Source organism: Tachypleus tridentatus, chromosome 2 (assembly GCF_004210375.1).
Source record: "Tachypleus tridentatus isolate NWPU-2018 chromosome 2, ASM421037v1, whole genome shotgun sequence".
Classification (NCBI taxonomy): Eukaryota; Metazoa; Arthropoda; class Merostomata; order Xiphosura; family Limulidae; genus Tachypleus; species Tachypleus tridentatus.
In genome coordinates this window covers 55221834-55243522 of record NC_134826.1, presented here as the reverse complement: position 1 = coordinate 55243522, position 21689 = coordinate 55221834, and the positions used below count along the sequence as shown (strand labels likewise).

Sequence of the window (21689 nt, the reverse complement as noted above, 5' to 3'; positions counted from 1 at the left end):
GATCTTGTAACACACTCAACAGGCTATGAAATCTTATTCTAAATATTTTGCAAAGCCTTTAGTAACACTTAAGATGCTAAGTTTTATTGTACATTCAAACAGATCTAAAGTGTGAGAGTTTACAGTTTAAAATTTTATCTTCATTTAAGGATCACCTTAGTAATTACTGGTAATACACCATGCATGTCATTTGATAAAGAAACTTTGTATGTTAATTAATGTATCTATTTGTGCTAATCGTATGAGCAACAAGTTTATTACTTCTGATATGATTGAGTATATGCTTTTCAGTTGAGATTGACGAGTGACAAATTTTAATTATGTTTGAATACATAAATTTAATGTACTTTCAGATGAAACTATGAAAGATGAGTTGGCTGGAACGACTGCAGTTGTGGTGTTGCTGAAAGACAACAAAATATACTGTGTAAGTCGTACAGATACATGGGTAGTTAGTGATTAAGTTGTAGGGTCTTTTTATTGTGTAAGTCGTACAGATACATGGGTAGTTAGTGATTAAGTTGTAGGGTCTTGTTTCTGTGTAGGTCTTACTGTTACATTGATAGTTTGTGATTAAGTTGTAGGGTCTTGTTTCTGTGTAGGTGTTACACTGGTAGTTAGTGATTAAGGTGTAGGTCTTACAGTTACATTTGCAGTTAGTGGTTAAGTTGTAGGTTCTTGTTAGTGTGTAGATCTTACAGTTACATTGGTAGTTATTGAATAAGGTGTAGGTCTTCCAGTTACATTTGCAGTTAGTGATTCAGTTGTAGGGTCTTGTTTATGTGTAGGTCTTTCAGTTACATTGGTACTTAGTGATTAAGTTGTAGGGCCTTGTTTCTGTGTAGGTCTTTCAGTTACATTGGTACTTAGTGATTAAGTTGTAGGGCCTTGTTTCTGTGTAGGTCTTACAGTTACATTCACAGTTAGTGATTAAGTTGTAGGGTCTTGTTAGTGTGTAGATCTAACAGTTACACTGGTAGTTATTGAATAAGGTGCAGGTCTTACAGTTACAGTTGCAGTTAGTGATTTAGTTGTATGGTTTTGTTAGGGTGTAGGTCTTACAGTTACATTGGTAATTAGTGATTAAATTGTGGGGTGTTGTTCCTGTGTAGAGCTTAGTTACGTTGGTAGTAATTAACTTTTAGGGTCTTGTTGTGTAGGTCTTACAGTTACACTTGTAGTTAGTGATTATGTTGTGGGGTCTTGTTATTAACAGTGAACATTCCTGCAACACATTAATTAGTGGTTTATAAAATTGATAAAATTATTCTAAATAGTTGCAGGTATTAATCTTAGAGAAACATTTTTATAAAACAAAGAGCAGTTGTGCTTTTTGGAGATATGCAGTAACTATATTTGTTGGATTAATTTTTGAAGCTGTTATATAAAAAAACATTGCTAGCTAAATATTAGTGTACAAATTGGTGATTAGTGTGAAAACTAATCGGTAGTGTACAATTTTATGTTTTCAGCTTTTGGAAATGACCTAAAACAATTGTCAATAACATGTATATTTTATTTTGTTTTCAAGATTATCTCGGTACATTTCCAGACATGGAAAGTGCTGGTGTGTTCTTGTAACAGTTTCATAACCTTGTAATTAGGCTTATTGTTTACATACACAAAGGAGATGTGAGGTTAAAGAGGTGGTTATAAATATTGTTTGTTTGTGTGTGTGAGTGTTTGTTTGAACAGTTGTAAAGTTAATATGAAACACTTGTGAGTTTGTAAGAAAATGTGATTTACGTGTTGTGTATAATTCCAGAAGACCGTTTATTGTTACAGGGTAATGTTGGAGACTCTAGAGCAGTAGCTAGTGTCGCTGGACAAGTTCAGCAGTTGTCATACGACCATAAACCTGGAAATGAAGCTGAAACCAATAGGATTATTGCAGCAGGTGGTTGGGTTGAATTCAACAGAGTGAACGGTAAACAGTTCTCTTTGTATAATTGTCAATTTGAGAAACGTTTAAATGTATTATTAAACAGAAAGTGTAAATGTTGAACTTCAAGTAGTAATAACTGTTCACAGTGCATTTGAACCCCTTCAAGTCCAGTTGTATTGTATTACCACTTCTGACACTGCTATACGGACATTTCAAACATGAGTAGATGAAGAGTTAGACTGTGAATCTGAGGAGTAGGAGATTGTGTCCTGCTGGAGCACTCTCGTGTGTTGAGTGAACTATGAAGATTGCTTAGGAAACTACACAACTGAGTCAGATACAAGTAACTTATCCAAGTGTTGGTGTACAATTAGAGATGGCTATACATTGTGGTTTGCATTGTGAAAACAAAAATTTTTAAAAAAGAGCATTGAAAAACTTTAAACTTAAATCAGCATTTCTTCTAAGATATTTCACAAGTGGACCATCCATGTAATGAAGTAGTTTAGTTTTCATATGATTATCAAATCAGTGTTCCTTCTAAGGTATTTCTCAAGTGCACCTTCCATATAATGTAGTAGTTTTCATATGATTATCAAATCAGTGTTTCTTCTAAGGTATTTCACAAGTGGACCATCCATATAATGTAGTTAATTTTTTATATAATTACCAGATCAGTGTTCCTTCTAAGGTATTTCTCAAGTGCACCTTCCATATAATGAAGTAGGTTGGTTTTTATATAATTACCAGATCAGTGTTCCTTCTAAGGTATTTCTCAAGAGGACCATCCATATAATGAAGTATAGTTTTTATATAATTACCAGATCAGTGTTCCTTCTAAGGTATTCCTCAAGTGCACCTTCCATATAATGTAGTAGTTTAGTTTTTATATTATTACCAGATCAGTGTTCCCTCTAAGGTATTTCTCAAGTGCACCTTCCATATAATGAAGTAGTTTAGTTTTTATATTATTACCTGATCAGTGTTCCTACTAAGGTATTTCTCAAGTGCACCTTCCATATGATGAAGTAGTTTAGTTTTTATATTATCCAGATCAATGTTCCTTCTAAGGTATTTCTCAAGTGCACCTTTCATATAATGTAGTTTAGTTTTTATATTATTACCTGATCAGTGTTCCTTCTAAGATATTTCTCAAGTGCAACTTCCATATAATGAAGTAGTTTGGTTTTTATATTATTACCAGATCAGTGTTCCTTCTAAGATATTTCTCAAGTGCACCTTCCATATAATGTAGTTTGGTTTTTATATTATTACCAGATCAATATTCCTTCTAAGATATTTCTCAAGTGCACCTTCCATATAATGAAGTAGTTTGGTTTTTATATTATTACCAGATCAGTGTTTCTTCTAACATATTTCTCACTGATAAAACTTACAATCATCTTGTCTGTGCCTTTTCTTTCTATATATATATTTTTTGCATTGTATTGATGGAAAAATGTTATTCTTTGAAAATTATTCACTTTTTAAAGTCTTTGTACCTTTTTGTTTCTGCTACATTCAGTCATCAATATTGCAAAGTGTCAAGGGAATTTTCTGTGAAACCAAGTGATGTCATAATGCAGCCAACCACATTCATTTATGTATCTACATGAGCAAATTACTGTTCAGAATTTTCTGCTTATGATCACTATTTATTGTTAAGAAGACATTCATCATACATTTCAAGAAGTGAATGCACAGGAAAAATAAAAATTCATTCTTCTATTTATGTGTGTAAGCTACTACATAGAAATTATTATATTGTACCAGTAACATTCAAAATGGCATAAACAAGTAAAATATACATCCTAAAAATAACACTAAGTCATAACTCATTGTAACTAGATACATGTCTATGTTCATTGAGGCAACTTTCTAAAAGTATTACACAAGTAAAAATGAACCACACCAAATTTGATATGGACATCAAATTTTCATACAACTTAACTAGTATACATGTGTAAGAAAATTTAAAAGCACATGGTGGTTTGACATTTTAAACACATCAAGCCAACCTTGTGTAGTCTTGATGTCGTCATGGTTTTATGTACGTGTGAGCTAAGGATTAGTATACAGTAGGTTTGTTAGCAGTAACTTTTACAATAGAGAGACAGTACACAATTCACTTGTTTTAAAATAACATTCAAAACAAGTCAAGCGTTCATACAAAAATTCTTTATACTGTGGATATTACAGTTGTATCTCAAATTCTAAATAATTACCTTTTCCTGTCAAAAGTCTACACAGACAGGTTCATTTACTTCTGAACACCTTTTTGGAAGACAAATTATTATTATTTTTATTGAAATGGTAAACTTACTTTAAAATATCACATGTTATGGCTAATCACTTCACTAGTTTTGAGACTGAACCATATACACTTTACTCTTTACTTGATTTTAACTTTCTCTATTTACATATTGCCCAACCGTAGCCTCAGACTTTCTCTAAACTATGTGAGAATCATTGTAATGCAACAATATTCATTTAAGGTAACAAGAAAAATAATGAACATTTGAATACTGTGACATCAGTAATACTAGTAAAGTATAGATAACAATATATAAGAAAACACAATAAATGTCTTGTACAGTTACACAACCAAGTTTGTCAAACTAACAATTGTAAAACAATATCTTTAATCTGGAACACATCAAGACAACCATAGGGTGATTCAACATCTGAAACACACCAATACAACCACACAATAATCTACATCTTGAAATAATTGACACAACCACATCGTAGTTCAGTATTCAGAACACCATGAAACAACTACATGATGATATGACGTCTGGGACATAACGACATTGTGGTCTAATGTCTGGAATGCATCAAACAACCACACGATTGATTTGACATCTGAAAAACATTTAAATAGCAAATGATGGTTCAGTATTCAGAAGACAAAAAAAAAAATCTAACATCTGGAAAACAACGAAATAACCATATGGTAGTATGATGTATGGAAAACAACGAAATAACCATATGGTAGTATGATGTATGGAAAACAACGAAATAACCATATGGTAGTATGATGTATGGAAAACAACAAAGCAATCACATGGTGGTCTGTTGTCTAAACATATCAAAGAACACCAGACTTTTCTCTTGTACGTACAACAAGGTTTGGGGAGAGGTAATATTCTGTATTTCACAGCTGAACCTCATTTCACTAATTACACATAGCTGTTTTTGTTTTTGATTGAAAAAGTAAAATCACCTAGATTAATAGTATTATGGGTGTGAAACCAAATTTATAATTTAGTTTTTTGTCACATACTGTAAACTTCAATGGTTTACTCAGCTTGCATTTTAATGGTTTATTTGGTTTCTCACTGCCTTCACTGTTTTTAGGAGTTTATTTTAGTTTTTTGCTACATTTTTTAGTTCTTCATGGTTTATTTATTTTGTTATATAGTTCTTAATGGTTTATTTATTTTGTTATATAGTTCTTAATGGTTTATTTATTTTCTTATATAGTTCTTAATGGTTTATTTATTTTCTTATATAGTTCTTAATGGTTTATTTATTTTCTTATATAGTTCTTAATGGTTTATTTATTTTCTTATATAGTTCTTAATGGTTTATTTATTTTGTTATACAGTTCTTAATGGTTTGTCTAGTTCATTAAAACTCTCTGTAGGTCTTCATGGTTTATCTGGTTTCTCATAACTGCCTGTAGCTTCTTGATGGTTTATTTAGTTGTATTATTTACAACATTTCATAGTTAGCTAATGGTTTTAGTCATTTAAACACCCTTTTATTATGGTTTTAAACATGTTACTGTTGTCTCTGTCACAAAGAAGATGGACCTGAGATAACCTTGTGTTACTAAAACTGTTTCCACTGAAACGTAATTATTATGTAGACATATCAGGATCTTCACATTGAACACTACAGACAAACTGTACATCATTCTAAATACTAACATTTAATTAAATATTATGTAAGGTATAACATATCATGATCTATATTATGTTTGAGTAGGAAGTTTGACACAGTAAATAAAGTTGTTGGAATGTTTAATTTGTTCATACATAAAAGGACACTACTTATTAATAGGAGGAATCTTATTCTATTCAGGTAACCTGGCATTGTCTAGAGCTCTAGGAGACTTTGTGTTCAAGAGAAATGATAAGAAGACACCAGAAGAACAGATTGTCACAGGTGAGTAAAATCAGTAGCAGATTTAACTAACTAGGAAATAGATGGCATTAGAGAAATGTAGACAGTCAAACAAGGTGTATCGTTACTCAGATATAGTTAATACTGGGTGAGGATGTTCAGTAACAGAAATGTACCTGTATTGTTAGTTAGTTAGATATAGTTAATACTAGGTGATGATGTTCAGTAACAGAAACAGAGATGCCAACCATTACGATTTGAGCGTAATCATTACGTTTTGGTGTATATATTACGACTATACGCTCATACAGACAAATATTACGACTTGTTGCAACTCCCAAATTATTATATATTATATAGGCCTATACAATAAAGTGATAATTTGTTCCATCAGGGCTTGAAAGGGGTGAAAAGAAAATTTCTATTGAGATACAAATAAAATTTTATAATAAATAAAAGACAGTCCAAATGGCTACTTGCAATAATCATGTTTGTGCTTGAAATAATAAAAAATATTTGTATCTACGACATCTACCAACAGTTTGAGTGCGGTGCTTCTCTGTACTGGGTACATGAGAGAATCCATAGTTACGTCATCAGTGCTTGTCAGCCAATCAGCGCTTAAGTAGATGGGTATTTCTCATTTTCTAAGTGGCATAGAAACACCAATGCGATCGTTCACGAGATGGAAAAAAGAGACCTTGTTCATCAGATTGTCTTGTTTCTAGCAAATCTAAAAGGACTAAAACTGTGGATCAAAAATTTAGGAAAGAGTATAATGCAAAATATCCGGTCATTGCATCAAAAGTCAGTGACAGTCATGCGTTTTGTACAGTTTGTCACATCAATTTTTCTGTTGTACATGGCGGGATAAACGATTGTTCCAGACATACAAAATCGGCATCTCGCCAACAAAAGGCTGATGCGAAGACAAAAATGATGCAAATAACAACATTTATGAGTAAGAATTCAGAATATGAAACCATAAATGCAGAAGTGATGTTCACGCAATTCGTTGTTGCTCATAATTTACCCCTAGCTGTAGCCGATCATGCAGTACATCTATTCAGAAAAATGTTCCCAGACAGCAAAAAAATATGGCTGTGCTAGAACCAAAACTACAGTCAAAATGACTTTAAGCATACTTACTAACAGTGTTTACAGTTTAGCCACAGATGGATCCACAGTCATGGATGACTCAAAACTGTATCCAGTGGTTGTACGATATCTTGACCCTTTGCTTGGAAAAATTGTTTGTTCTCTTTTGACAATGGTAGAATGGAAAGAAGCTTCAATGGGAGAGAATATTTTCAAGCTTTTGGACCATGAACTGACAAAGAGGAAAATTCCATGGGAAAACTTAGTTTTTCTTCAGACAATGCCTTAGTCATTTCTGGTATAGGTAAAGGTGTGATGGTACACATCTCAAGATGACAGCCTAGCATTTACTTCATGGACTGTGCCTGTCACCTCATGAATATTGCTGCTCAGAAAGCTTCCAGAGAACTGCCCTGCCCATTTTCTGATATATTGATAGATATCTACTATTTTCTGGACAAAAGTGCTAGTAGAAAACAACATTTCAAAGAGTCTCAAGGATTGTATGACAAAGAAACAAGAAAAATTCTACAACTTGTTAACACAAGATGGCTATCACTTGGGGTGTGTCTCAACAGAATATTGGACATGTGGAAGCCATTCAAGAAGTATTTTCTCTGTGAAAAGGAAAAACTAGATTCAAAAGGATCTAAATGTGCAGCTCATTCAGGCAACAAGACTTTAACAGTCAGGATATCCTCTCAGCCACACAGGGACACAGCCAAGACACTCTCCCAGCCACACAGGGACACAAGACATCAGTTTCCAAAAGCAGACAAAGAAACATTTGATATAACTCAATATATGTTTAGGCAGTCTGACCTTGTACAATGGGACAATCAATGAAAAAAAAGAAAACGAAAGCTAGCAAGGAAGTAACCAAGAAAAGTTATGCGCAGAGCAAGTTAGATAAGTTAACAGTTTTCTTGGACAACAAAATGAACTTGTTATTTTGTCTTTTTCTTCAGTCTGCAATTCCTCTATTTGAGCAAGCCAATTTGATATTGCAAAGAGAAGAACCTTGCATACACATTATGCATAGAACTCTGATTACACAAGTTAAAAATATACTTGTCAGATACATCAAGCCAGAATATCTTGAAGGCAACATAACTGAACTTGACTACAACAATGAATCATTACACAAATCTGATGAGGCAGTTTTTGTGGAAATGCTACCAAGGAATACATTGTTAAATATGAAAAGGACCTGGACCTGATCAGCTTCTACACCAGTGTCAAGAAATACTATATTGCAGCTACAAATTACATGATGAAACATTTCCCTCTAAATGATGAACTTCTGATTCTCACAGAGGTTGCTGATCCAAAACTGAAAGTCAGCAAAGATTTCTCTTCTCTTCACTTCTTCACAGACAGGTATCCTGTCCTTGTCAATACACATGAGTACGACACTATTGACAAGTAGGAAGGGCAATATTTGAACTATCAAATTGATACTTTCTCAGAAACTGTCCTTCAGTTGAATGTTGACAAGTTTTGGGTTCAGCTGTCTACTGTTAAGGATGGAAATGGCAACCAGAAGTATGGCATTCTGTGTAGGGTTATGCTTGGAATTCTTAAAATATCTCATTCTAATGCTGACAGTGAAAGGATATTTAGTTTAGTGACTAAAAACAAAAGCAAGTTCAGAGCAAACTTGAGCACCTCAGTTTTGAGCAGTATTATAAAACACAAGATGTTTATGTTGTCAAATGGACAATGTTGTTATAACTCCCTATCATACAGAGACGTTCCAGAGTCATAAACATGATATAAACTAGTCCTCACACAATGGCTTTTTCTGCTTACTGTTTGTGCATGTTCAATGTTGTTTTACCAGTATGTTTGTTACTCTGAACTGAATAAGACAATTTTAAAAGAGTTTTTTTTTTAATTTAGTTATTAAATACACAAAACACAATCATAAATGAGCTATCTATGGCAGTAATAAATAATAATAGTTATAATAATAATAATAATAAAAAACAGCTTAGAGACATTGGTCAGGTCTAGTAGCTGCAAATGATAAAGGGCTCTGTCTACAATCATTATGCTCAGTCATTTGAAATAGTTGGCATCTCTGCAGAAATGTACCTGTACTGTTAGTTAGTTAGATGTAGTTAATACCATGTAATGATGTTCAGTAACAAAAATATGTGTATTGTTAGTTAGTTAGATGTAGTTAATACTGGATGATGTTGTTCAGTTACAGAAATGTACCTGTACTGTTAGTTAGTTAGTTAGATGTAGTTAATACTGGATGATGTTGTTCAGTTACAGAAATGTACCTGTACTGTTAGTTAGTTAGTTAGATGTAGTTAATACTGGGTGATGTTGTTCAGTTACAGAAATGTACCTGTACTGTTAGTTAGTTAGTTAGATGTAGTTAATACTGGGTGGTGATGTTCAGTTACAGAAATGTACCTGTACTGTTAGTTAGTTAGTTAGATGTAGTTAATACTGGGTGATGTTGTTCAGTCACAGAAATGTACCTGTACTGTTAGTTAGTTAGTTAGATGTAATTAATACTGGATGATGTTGTTCAGTTACAGAAATGTACCTGTACTGTTAGTTAGTTAGTTAGATGTAGTTAATACTGGGTGATGTTGTTCAGTCACAGAAATGTACCTGTACTGTTAGTTAGTTAGTTAGATGTAGTTAATACTGGGTGATGTTGTTCAGTCACAGAAATGTACCTGTACTGTTAGTTAGTTAGTTAGATGTAGTTAATACCAAGTGGTGATGTTGAGTAACAGAAGTGTACCTGTACTGTTAGTTAGTTAGATGTAGTTAATACTGGGTGGTGATGTTGTTCAGTTACAGAAATGTACCTGTACTGTTGGTTAGATGTAGTTAATACTGGGTGGTGATGTTGTTCAGTTACAGGAATGTACCTGTACTCTTAGTTAGTTACATGTAGCTAATACTGGGTGATGTTCAGTTACAGAAATGTACCTGTACTGTTAGTTAGATGTAGTTAATACCAAGTGGTGATGTTGAGTAACAGAAGTGTACCTGTACTGTTAGTTAGTTAGATGTAGTTAATACCAAGTGGTGATGTTGAGTAACAGAAGTGTACCTGTACTGTTAGTTAGTTAGATGTAGTTAATACTGGGTGGTGATGTTGTTCAGTTACAGAAATGTACCTGTACTGTTGGTTAGATGTAGTTAATACTGGGTGGTGATGTTGTTCAGTTACAGGAATGTACCTGTACTCTTAGTTAGTTACATGTAGCTAATACTGGGTGATGTTCAGTTACAGAAATGTACCTGTACTGTTAGTTAGATGTAGTTAATACCAAGTGGTGATGTTGTTCAGTTACAGAAATGTACCTGTACTGTTAGTTAGTTAGATGTAGTTAATACTGGGTGGTGATGTTCAGTTACAGAAATGTACCTGTACTGTTAGTTAGTTAGATGTAGTTAATACTGGGTGGTGATGTTCAGTTACAGAAATGTACCTGTACTGTTAGTTAGTTAGTTAGATGTAGTTAATACCAAGTGGTGATGTTGAGTAACAGAAGTGTACCTGTACTGTTAGTTAGTTAGTTAGATGTAGTTAATACCAAGTGGTGATGTTGAGTAACAGAAGTGTACCTGTACTGTTAGTTAGTTAGATGTAGTTAATACTGGGTGATGTTGTTCAGTTACAGAAATGTACCTGTGCTGTTAGTTAGTTAGATGTAGTTAATACCAAGTGGTGATGTTGAGTAACAGAAGTGTACCTGTACTGTTAGTTAGTTAGATGTAGTTAATACCAAGTGGTGATGTTGAGTAACAGAAGTGTACCTGTACTGTTAGTTAGTTAGATGTAGTTAATACCAAGTGGTGATGTTGAGTAACAGAAGTGTACCTGTACTGTTAGTTAGTTAGATGTAGTTAATACCAAGTGGTGATGTTGAGTAACAGAAGTGTACCTGTACTGTTAGTTAGTTAGATGTAGTTAATACCAAGTGGTGATGTTGAGTAACAGAAGTGTACCTGTACTGTTAGTTAGTTAGTTAGATGTAGTTAATACCAAGTGGTGATGTTGAGTAACAGAAATGTACCTGTACTGTTAGTTAGTTAGATGTAGTTAATACTGGGTGATGTTGTTCAGTTACAGAAATGTACCTGTGCTGTTAGTTAGTTAGTTAGATGTAGTTAATACTGGGTGATGTTGTTCAGTTACAGAAATGTACCTGTACTGTTAGTTAGTTAGTTAGATGTAGTTAATACTGGGTGATGTTGTTCAGTTACAGAAATGTACCTGTACTGTTAGTTAGTTAGATGTAGTTAATACTGGGTGATGTTGTTCAGTTACAGAAATGTACCTGTACTGTTAGTTAGTTAGATGTAGTTAATACCAAGTGGTGATGTTGTTCAGTTACAGAAATGTACCTGTACTGTTAGTTAGTTAGATGTAGTTAGTACCAAGTGGTGATGTTGAGTAACAGAAGTGTACCTGTACTGTTAGTTAGTTAGATGTAGTTAATACCAAGTGGTGATGTTGAGTAACAGAAGTGTACCTGTACTGTTAGTTAGTTAGATGTAGTTAGTACCAAGTGGTGATGTTGAGTAACAGAAGTGTACCTGTATTGTTAGTTAGTTAGATGTAGTTAGTACCAAGTGGTGATGTTGAGTAACAGAAGTGTACCTGTATTGTTAGTTAGTTAGATGTAGTTAGTACCAAGTGGTGATGTTGAGTAACAGAAGTGTACCTGTATTGTTAGTTAGTTAGATGTAGTTAGTACCAAGTGGTGATGTTGAGTAACAGAAGTGTACCTGTATTGTTAGTTAGTTAGATGTAGTTAGTACCAAGTGGTGATGTTGAGTAACAGAAGTGTACCTGTATTGTTAGTTAGTTAGATGTAGTTAGTACCAAGTGGTGATGTTGAGTAACAGAAGTGTACCTGTATTGTTAGTTAGTTAGATGTAGTTAGTACCAAGTGGTGATGTTGAGTAACAGAAGTGTACCTGTACTGTTAGTTAGTTAGATGTAGTTAGTACCTGGTCATGATATTTGCTGACATGTTTTGACAGTTTTTAATCTGTTTACAACTATAGGTATTTTATTGAATGTGCTTTTTGAAAGTACTTAAGTTTAAGATTTTTGACATGTGTATTATAAGTGAATATAGAAACTTTATTAAAAGGTTAAGTCCAAGTTCTTCTGACAATGGTAGAATGTGTTCAAGACTCATTTAAATTATATTCTAAAATATACACTGGTTATTTGTCAAATATAACTTATGTATATAGACTGGCAGGAGCAGAATCCTCTTGTAATATTGTGAATGAATTTAGTTCTGTACCTTTTTAGTTCATAGAGTTGTATTTTTTAAGATTAAGGACAAGTTACTGTCAGTTTTGTGTACACACACACACACACACACACACACACACACACACACACACACACACAGTGCATTAAAGTAATTTGATTTACATGGCATTGTCTGAACAGCTTATCCAGATGTTGTCGTGAGAGAAATAACCTCTGACCACGAGTTCATCATCCTGGCATGTGATGGTATTTGGGATGTGATGACCAATGAAGAAGTTGTAGATTTTGTACGAACAAGAATTGCTGCAAAAATGGAACCGGAACATGTAAGGCATCAGTAAGAAATTGATTGATAACTCAAGTAGCAGTAAATGTCAGATAGATTGGTTTTTCCATACAGTTTATATGTACACAAGTATAAGGTGTGTTTGTATGTAACAATAAAATTAATCATCACTGGTTTCCATCAGCCATTTAGAGGATTAAACTTGAATTTAAATTGTGCTTTATAAAGCAAATAGATAAATAATTTTTAGAACTCTGAAAAGTTTGTAGTTTCAGAAATACAAGTGCATACAAAAAGTTCTATTTTAAATGCAAGTGGTTCTGGATAAGCAACTGAATTAATGGTCAGGGTGGGTTTTTATAACTGTAGTATTATATTTAAGTTTAATAACTATAAAATATTTATTGGTTGGGTGAATTTATTGTCTTGCATTGTACAATATGATGTACTGACTACTTTTTAATTTCTGCAATACTAAAATGAAATGTTTACTTTATAACAATATTCACAGCCAGCTACAACAGGTATTGGTAGTCAAAAACCTAAGATATTTTTCTCTAAACTGTAAAGTTATCCACAATTATCTTTCTGGAATTGCACCTTTTACAGTGTTCTGTAACCAGTATATTTATAATTCATCATTTTGTTCTGTGACAAGATTTCAGTATAAGGTTATATGTGTTATTTTTTGTTTTATTCTTTCACCTTGGGTAACATGAAAAATATGCTATGATTTATTTTAGACAGAATTTTAGTATAGAATTAGGTGTTGTACTTTTTTTTTACTGTTTTATTGCATTGGTTCTTATGCTTGAATCAAACACAAGACTTTATATATGTAAAAACAGCTGGTTTGGGTTGAAAAAATTTTTATGTAGAGGAGCATTTCATGTTTCTGCTTTAGATATGTGAAGAACTGTTGACACAGTGTCTAGCTCCTGACTGCCAAATGGGTGGACTTGGTTGTGACAACATGACTGTTATTTTGGTTTGTCTTCTTCAGTCAAGCAGTTTTGAGGAACTTGCTGCAAAGTGTCAACGGTCTCCTTCTGCTCTGACCGATGGCGAGTCAACGCCAGAGCCAGAAGATGATGACTGTTCACAAGACCGGCAGCAATCGGTTGGCAAGTTGGCTGACATGGCAAGCGAAAAAGAAGAACATAGTCAAGTACTGACATCTGGTGGCCATGTTTCAAACACTACCCCTGAAACCTGCTTGTCTGACTTGGAGGATGGGCATGTGGCTGTGGCATGATTTCATTAGTAGCTTGGAATATTATGGCATTCAATCGAAACTGCACAGCAACCAAGATGACTGCTATTAAGCTAGCTGTTCATATAGCCATTTCAGTGAAGAATTTCTTTTTAACTATCCGTTTCTGTGACGAGAAAACAGAATTTATGCCATTGAACTAATAGTTTTGGCTGGTAACTAGTAGGCGTGTGCCATGAAGGATGACTGGTATTCTTCTTTTGTATAGTACTCCATCTGGCCACCTAACAGCACTGGAAAAAAACAAACAGTTATTAAGAGAAAAATGTTATTAATTGCATGTTAATCTATTATAATTACTTATGGTCTCAGAAGAGGTTTTATAAGTCAGTTTGCTGGGAAGAAAAGGTAATTTGAAAATTAAAATATGTATTCTTGATATTTGAACTAATGTTAACAACCAAAATGTTGTGTGTTTGTTTTATTAACAGTAAATCTTATCATTTAGGTTTCATTTAATTGAGCTTATTAGGGATGGGACAAATATCCAATCCAGTCGGATCTTACTCTATCAGGTCAAATCCAATCTGATTGGATATTAATTTTGCAATGAATTGAGTAATCAGATAGGATTTCCATCAATGGATTATCTTGTATCTTTATGTAGGCATTATATTGCTTGTACATATGTGAAACGTAACAGGTATTGCATGATCTAGCTCACACTAAATACTGTTTTCTCCAGTTTTAAAGAGTGGGAGATTTGGTAGTTGTAGTGGACATACTCATTACGTCGTTTAAATAAACATGTACATCAGATACTTTACCATCAAATACCACAAGTGGTAAAGTTCAAATTGACTTGTGTTGCTAAGTGCCACATCACCTTGAAGTGCCTGAAATGGCCACTCTCTCATATGGTACTGTATATCCTTATTAAATTTTCAGCAAGTGTGACAAAGTAATAAGTTCAATACTTTATAATGAAGTAATATTTCACACATACAATAAATTTTCAATAGGATGACCACAGTTACTATCCAGAATCAAAACTACTGTTTGTCCCATCCCTACCTTTCATTAAAATGAAACAAATACTACTTTTATTGGGACTCTATTAGCTATAAAAAAAACCCAACAAAAACCGAAGAGTATTTAATTGTATTTATTTAGATTGAAAAATATATATATATATAATAATACTTGATTAAAAACTGTTTTTTTATTTATGCTGAAATACAAGAGTCTGAATATCGTAAAAGCCAACGACTGTCTTGTAAAGTATGTGTACGTTTCTGGTGCTGCTTTAACGGTGTTTTCTAGTACTCTCCTTGTACCTTGTGGAGAAATGATTAATTTTTTGTCACTGCACTAAATAGATAATTAAATATATGGTTTTAGTTCTAAAATAGCTGATGTTTAGTTTGTATGTGATTACTGGCTTATTGTAACTACGATTGTGATAAGTGCTTAGTTTAAAGCAGTTGCTGTAATAATTAAATATAGATGCATAAACAATTTTATCCTTTTCACACACAAGCATGTGTGTGTGTGTGTGTGTGTGTAGAAAATTACTAAAATGGTACAATCAATCACTAAAGAAACATTTTGTTACTTTGGAAACTGTTTGTAAACTGATTAGTTTATGTTGGAAATTTTAACACTAGCAGAAGGGACTGTGTATATTGTACATTACCAGTCAAAAATACCAGGAACATTTTTGTTTTCCTATTTTATATACTACTAAGAACATGTTAACTTGGATACCATGAAAACACTAAATATAAGCTTACCTGCCTGAGATGTATCGTAGTTGGAAAGACGTCGTGGTCAGTAACAACAGAACACATTTCTTAATATAAAATCTGTGTATTTTTGTATCCCTTAACTGTAATCATAAAATATAATTTTGGTTCTTCAAAAGATTTAAGTGTTAAATTGGAATGTTGTCAGTTTTTGTTATTTTACTGATACTATGTATATATTATGTTTAGTTTCTCTATACATAGAAATGTAGTTACTGTTATACATTCCTACTTTCTACCACTACTACTTTTTCCTTTTTTACTATTCTGTCTTAAATACTTGAGGTCTAGTATAAGTTAGAGTCAAAAACCAGTTGCTTGTCAGGTTTGTGGAAGACAGCCAGTTTAGTTTGGTTAGTTCCTGGGTTTCATTGTATGGAAACAACAGAAGATCAGTTGTGTATAAGTACATGAGTTGAAGAACCTAGGTTTCTATGTTTTTGCTTCATGTTTTCCACCATATAACAGGACTGCAATGCCTGGGAAAAAAAACTTTAATATATAGTTTAAGGTAACTACTAGTTTAACTCATAATGTATCTAAATGATGATAGATTTAAATATACTTTCTCTGTTTGTATTCTGTATTACAGTAAAATAATCTTATCAAAACATGCACTATATGAAGTGGTTTGTTTAATTAAAAAATAAAACATTTAGAACATGATCACTAAGTGAATGGTACAGTTGTTTAATTAAAGGTTTTAATTTCATGTTTTACAGATTCATATATTAAAGTTAGGAGTTAATGTGTTTGAATGTCTGTTTGATTAATTCTTGGTATAGATTCTGGTAACAGTTTAGCATGCTTTCAATGTACATGAACTGGAGCATCAAAGGATGTATGTCAAGCCCTGATAATGGGATATATATATGTTAACTATAAGAGAGACTTTATAACTTTTAAAAAACTAAACTGAAGAATAGAAGTCTAAATACACCTGTCATTAATCAAGTTTGATAAGTTTTGTTTTTATCTTATGCATGGATAAGTGAAAGTTAAGTTTCCATTTTAAAAACAGTCATTCAGTATATCCAGTGTCTGACCTTATATCACATAAAAGTCAAATTTCTGTTTTTAAACTAGTTATATGTGGTGTTACTTTGGTTACAGTTTATGTATACATTTATTTAGCTAAAGAAAAATTAAGGGTGTGACTAACATTTGGTGTATGTGTTTCTTGAAACACTTAAGGTGTTATTCAGAGACCACTAGAGAATGTTTGTTTATTAAAAATAAGTCAGTTGTTATTGTACAAATATTCAAAGTTAGATAACTATATTTCCCTGTTGAAACCCAACTTATCCAGATAAGTGTTTTTCTCTGTTAGAGAAACTAAAGTTATTCCTGGTTTAAGACAACCTCAAGAAATTGAAGTAATACAAAAAGTAACAGCCTTCTTTAAGCCTAACTCTATAAGGGCCAGGTAGCAAGTATTTGAACTGCATGCATTTAATTTTAAAGTTTTAAAAGATACATTAAATTTTTTTCTTTTCACTTTGCTTTTTATATAAGTGATTGGAAGGTATTGTTTTTTCCTCCAAATTTAATCAGATTTAAATATAAAAGATGCAGACACAAGTAGGTTGTGTTCTGATTTTTGTTGAAGCAGTTACATAAGATTTGAAAGGTTTGTTCTGAAGTCAGGGACATATGGTACTTCAGAATGTGGTGAAAGTTATCTGTCCATGTATTGTCATTAAAACATTTGCTTGTTCTACTAAAAACATTTTTTTTTTAAATCATCAGAAAATATGAAATAATTTCCTCACAGGTTGTGTGACAGTGACCAGTATCATGGACATTAACCATATCCAACTAATGTTAAAAAGATAATTCTATGTCTCGCACAGTTACAACAAAAGTTTTGTATTTTGGAACAAACAACATTTCTTGAAGTAATGGACCCACTCGTCTTGTGTTAGCTACCTCAGTGCACTTTGATGCAACCTGACATACACATGTTGACAGTAAAACTTTATAAAATTAGATTGAACAGGTAAGGTTGATTTTTCAACATTGTTTAGAGTCTCCTCCATAGTTTCATAACATTTACTTTTACCTATAAACATTCTTTCCCACATAAACTTACCATGACTTCTGTTAACTCCAGAAAGGAAAGAACTTATGTTTATTGACTTATTGTTAATATGGTGAGAATGAAGACATTTTGTGAAATCTGGATATTTAAAAGTCACTTTAGGAATGTTCCCTTTACTGTTCATTTGGAGAATAAAACTTTTCTAATTTAATTTTGTTCAGTTAATTTGCATAATGTTTAGATAACTATTTCCTGGAGAACAGGAACTGTCTGTGGATTAGTTATTTGTTTGGTTGTAAGTAACATTTTTACTTAGATAAACACAGTTGTGATAATAGTACATTCTCCATGTTTTATGTTGAACAGTTTAAAGAAGTAACTTCTGCCTGTTTGTACTCTTTCTTTATATTTAACTACATCAGGTATGCTCTGAAACAAAGATGTTTGATGAACTGTTTTGGTATTAAGGAGTCTGATGCTTCCTGTGATGTAGTTTGTTTTTTATACATTCTTGTAACATTCAAACATATAGTTGATTTCTGTATAAATAGTAAACAACAGTATTTATGATATAGTCACATTTAAAACAAACCAAAATATATTGTTTGTATAGGACTTTGTATAATTTAAAACTTCACAACAAGAGATACTGAATAGAAGTTACAGATGATTGAAAGTTAATTCTTCCTTTAATTAATACGTTTCAAACGTTTTTAACAAATTTTTTCCCTATTTAATTTCACACCAAAGACAACACTTGAGTTTGTTTTCACTATTTATTAATAAATACTCAGTGTTCCAGTGGCTCAATATATAGAGTCATCAATGCAGTATAAAATGAATATCATTGACCATAATGGTGGCCATTTTAAAAAGAAAAAAAAGCTTTTAAATTAACATTTTAATAAAGACTACGTTGGGTGTAAGTGGTGAGCAGAACACACACAGCCTGTTGCGTAGCTTTGTATATAACTACATTGAAGAAAAGGTATAAGTTAGAAACAAGCCATATAGATGGCAGTAGTAGGAGTAATAGTATTATAAATGGATGTTCCATAACACAGACCTAAAAAAATTGTACAGTAAAGTGAAGCTAGCAACAGTTGTAACTGGCACTTTTGGCCATAGGTGTCCACTCTTGTGATATGAACTGTTAAGCCATATCACCTTGGTGGAATCCAATTTTACCAACATAACCCTTTGTAGAATGAACAGCAACTGCCTGTTGTGGAGACACAAGTGTAGAGGACGTTTCGAAAGTCTTCTGCCTTTCATTGTTCTCTACATTTGTCTCCATACCAGGCAGTTGCCGTTCATTCTATAAAGTTTCATCGTGAATACTCTGCCTAAACAATCTATCAGAGAATATCCGATTGCCATTTTATTACAAGCAGGCTTAAACCTTTTCAACTATTATGCACTTTCAGCTAAGTTATCTTATTTTTTTCTGTACCCTATTCTGGAACTTTTCCTTGGATGCTCCTTTCTGGTGTAACACACACAACCTGTTTCATAAAATGACTAGCAGTGCTCAACTGGAAAGTTACTTAATGTTGTCACAGTTGTTTTTCTTTCAAATGGCTGGCAAGATGGATAACCTGTTGCTTACTTTTGAAATGATTTCAAACTGAACCTGTCCCCCGCTAGTACAGCGGTAAGTCTACGGATTTGCAATACTAAAATTAGGAGTTCGAATCCCCTCAGTGGGCTCAGCAGATAGCCCAATGTGGCTTTGCTATACGAAAATATACACACACTCAAACTGAACCAAATATTACTCTCATTGTATCTTCCCATTTAGGTACTTTGATTTCTTGATTGGCCAAAGGTGAACATGGTACATTCTTATCAAGGTGCTTTGGCTTATTGATTGACCAATAATAAACATGGTAAGTTTCCATTAAGGCACTGTGGTTTCTTCTTGATGACGAGAAACTCACTTGAAATAAAAATGTATATCAGAATGGGTGGTATGTTTTCCAGAAAATTCGATAGCCAACGAATAACATGCATGTCTAGTTATAGAATATGCACACCCGGCATAGATTAATATCGCATCGAAACATATAAACAAGTTACAAACAATACAAATCCCGTCATTAACTACAGCATACAAAGCACCCAGATCCATCTCAAACTTTCTTCACGAATATGCAAATCCATAAATACTCTCCAATAGACTCCTACAAAATTCACTAAATCTCATGCAAAATTTGCACAAAAATGATGTACAATCTGAATTACATAGCTACTACATAAATGTTGAAGATAGCCCTAAATTCCTCGCACCTCTTAACATTTGTAATAGAAATAAGAATTTCATGGGACCACCTAACACTAGACTAGCACATCATTAGTTTTATGTTTATACGATAGCATTGTAAGGTTATTATTCGTAAATACTCTCGATGAGCAATAAAATCAATGACATGTGATAAGTAGATGTGGAAGTATAAAGAGAAAATGTATTTATCATATTATATCAATGTAAGTACCAACATGGACATGAAAGTGGTTAGAGTAAGTACGAGAAACTCGTGGTGTATTTAAATTTATATTCACCCAAAACAGCAACCCGATCTTTTAGGCCTAAATACCAATAATGAAATGAGAGCAAGATATATCGGTCATCAATACATTTTTGTATGTTTCTCTAATAGACGTTTGTTAACCATTTCACGGGCAAATTGATACTAATACTATGCCTAAACCATTTATCAAATAATATAACTTTGTTATGAGAATTATGTGAAATATTTCAAAAACACAATAACAGAAACATTTATAGTAGACTGTTTGTTGTTCCTTAGCATAAAGCTGCACAATGGTTTCTCTGTGCTGTGTTTGGGTATAGAAACTCGAATTTTAACATTTTAAGCTGTCAGACTCGTCGCTGTATCACTGGGGAGGCTTACTGTTATTTATAAATTAATTATTCAATAGGTATCTCATTAAACTGCTATTTATAAGCTATAAATTAAGAATATAGGTACTGTGTGAAAAAAAAAAAAATATGTAGAGAGAGCCATCTGGTTATATTGAAGTAATTATAATCAATGTATAGGTACAGAAAAGTATTATTACTGTGTTTAATTGTGATTTCTAATGAAAACGAAAAACAATATTTTGTAAACCTACATAAAATCTAATTTTTTGTTAAATTTTGTTTGTCGAAAGCTTGGTGTTTGAATAGAATCTCAATTTTCAACATCATACCTTTTTTCTAGTTAACTTTAGAACATTACGTTTATGATTATTCTATATTGAAGTAACATTTCACGATTGGAAATTCTGGTTATATTTGTTTTGCCTATGATGAAGCCAGTAATGTGGGTATTTTATTATCCATATAAAGTCGAAAAAGTAATCATTCGCCGAATCCCGTGATATGTCCACCTCCATCCCTGTCTTGTTTAACACCTTTTAACAAGTTCAGTAGCTAGCCCTATATAGGTTTTTTGTTATTATTATTTAGCGATATTTTTTCCTAGTACTTGTTTGTTTATTTTTTTTTTTATAAGATGACGTGTTTGAGTTACTAGCTTATAAAATGTATTATAAAGTTTTATAATAATAATAATAAAATATCTAGTCAGAGGTAATGAACACTGTTTTGTTCTATGAAACGCAGAATATAGTTGCTGCTAGAACAAAGTAGGCACTAGGTCTGTTGGAGAAAGATAATAATGAACGAAAATAATAAATCTAGGGTTTGGCTATTCACCGGTTTTCAACGTTATGACGCTCCGGATAGTTGAAAAGCGGTATATACAGTGGAAACAGAGCGATTCTGTCAGTTAGCTTTTTTATAACTAGCTGCTGATGAGTAGAGAAGAATATCCAGTTTCCTTTTGTGTATTGTCTTAATACGGGTGTCCGTGTCGTCTTTACACACACTGTTAGTGGACTCTGTTTGTCTTAAAACGGGTGTCCGTGTCATTCCTACACACACACTGTTAGT

General features: G+C 32.8%; 1 protein-coding gene across 9 annotated transcripts in view; it reads left to right on the top strand.

Annotated features, from left to right (window-relative positions):
• The window catches only part of LOC143243866 (putative protein phosphatase 2C T23F11.1), a 38374-nt gene extending 20435 nt beyond the window's left edge, over positions 1-17939 (top strand). For all 9 annotated transcript variants that reach the window (XM_076487609.1, XM_076487606.1, XM_076487612.1 and 6 more), the window contains 5 exons: positions 354-427; positions 1786-1927; positions 5975-6058; positions 12564-12709; positions 13574-17939. In XM_076487609.1, the coding sequence (XP_076343724.1) occupies positions 354-427; positions 1786-1927; positions 5975-6058; positions 12564-12709; positions 13574-13924 (797 nt within the window). In that variant the 3' untranslated portion in view covers positions 13925-17939. The remainder of the gene's footprint in view (positions 1-353; positions 428-1785; positions 1928-5974; positions 6059-12563; positions 12710-13573) is intronic.
• Positions 17940-21689: the final 3750 nt, after the last annotated feature.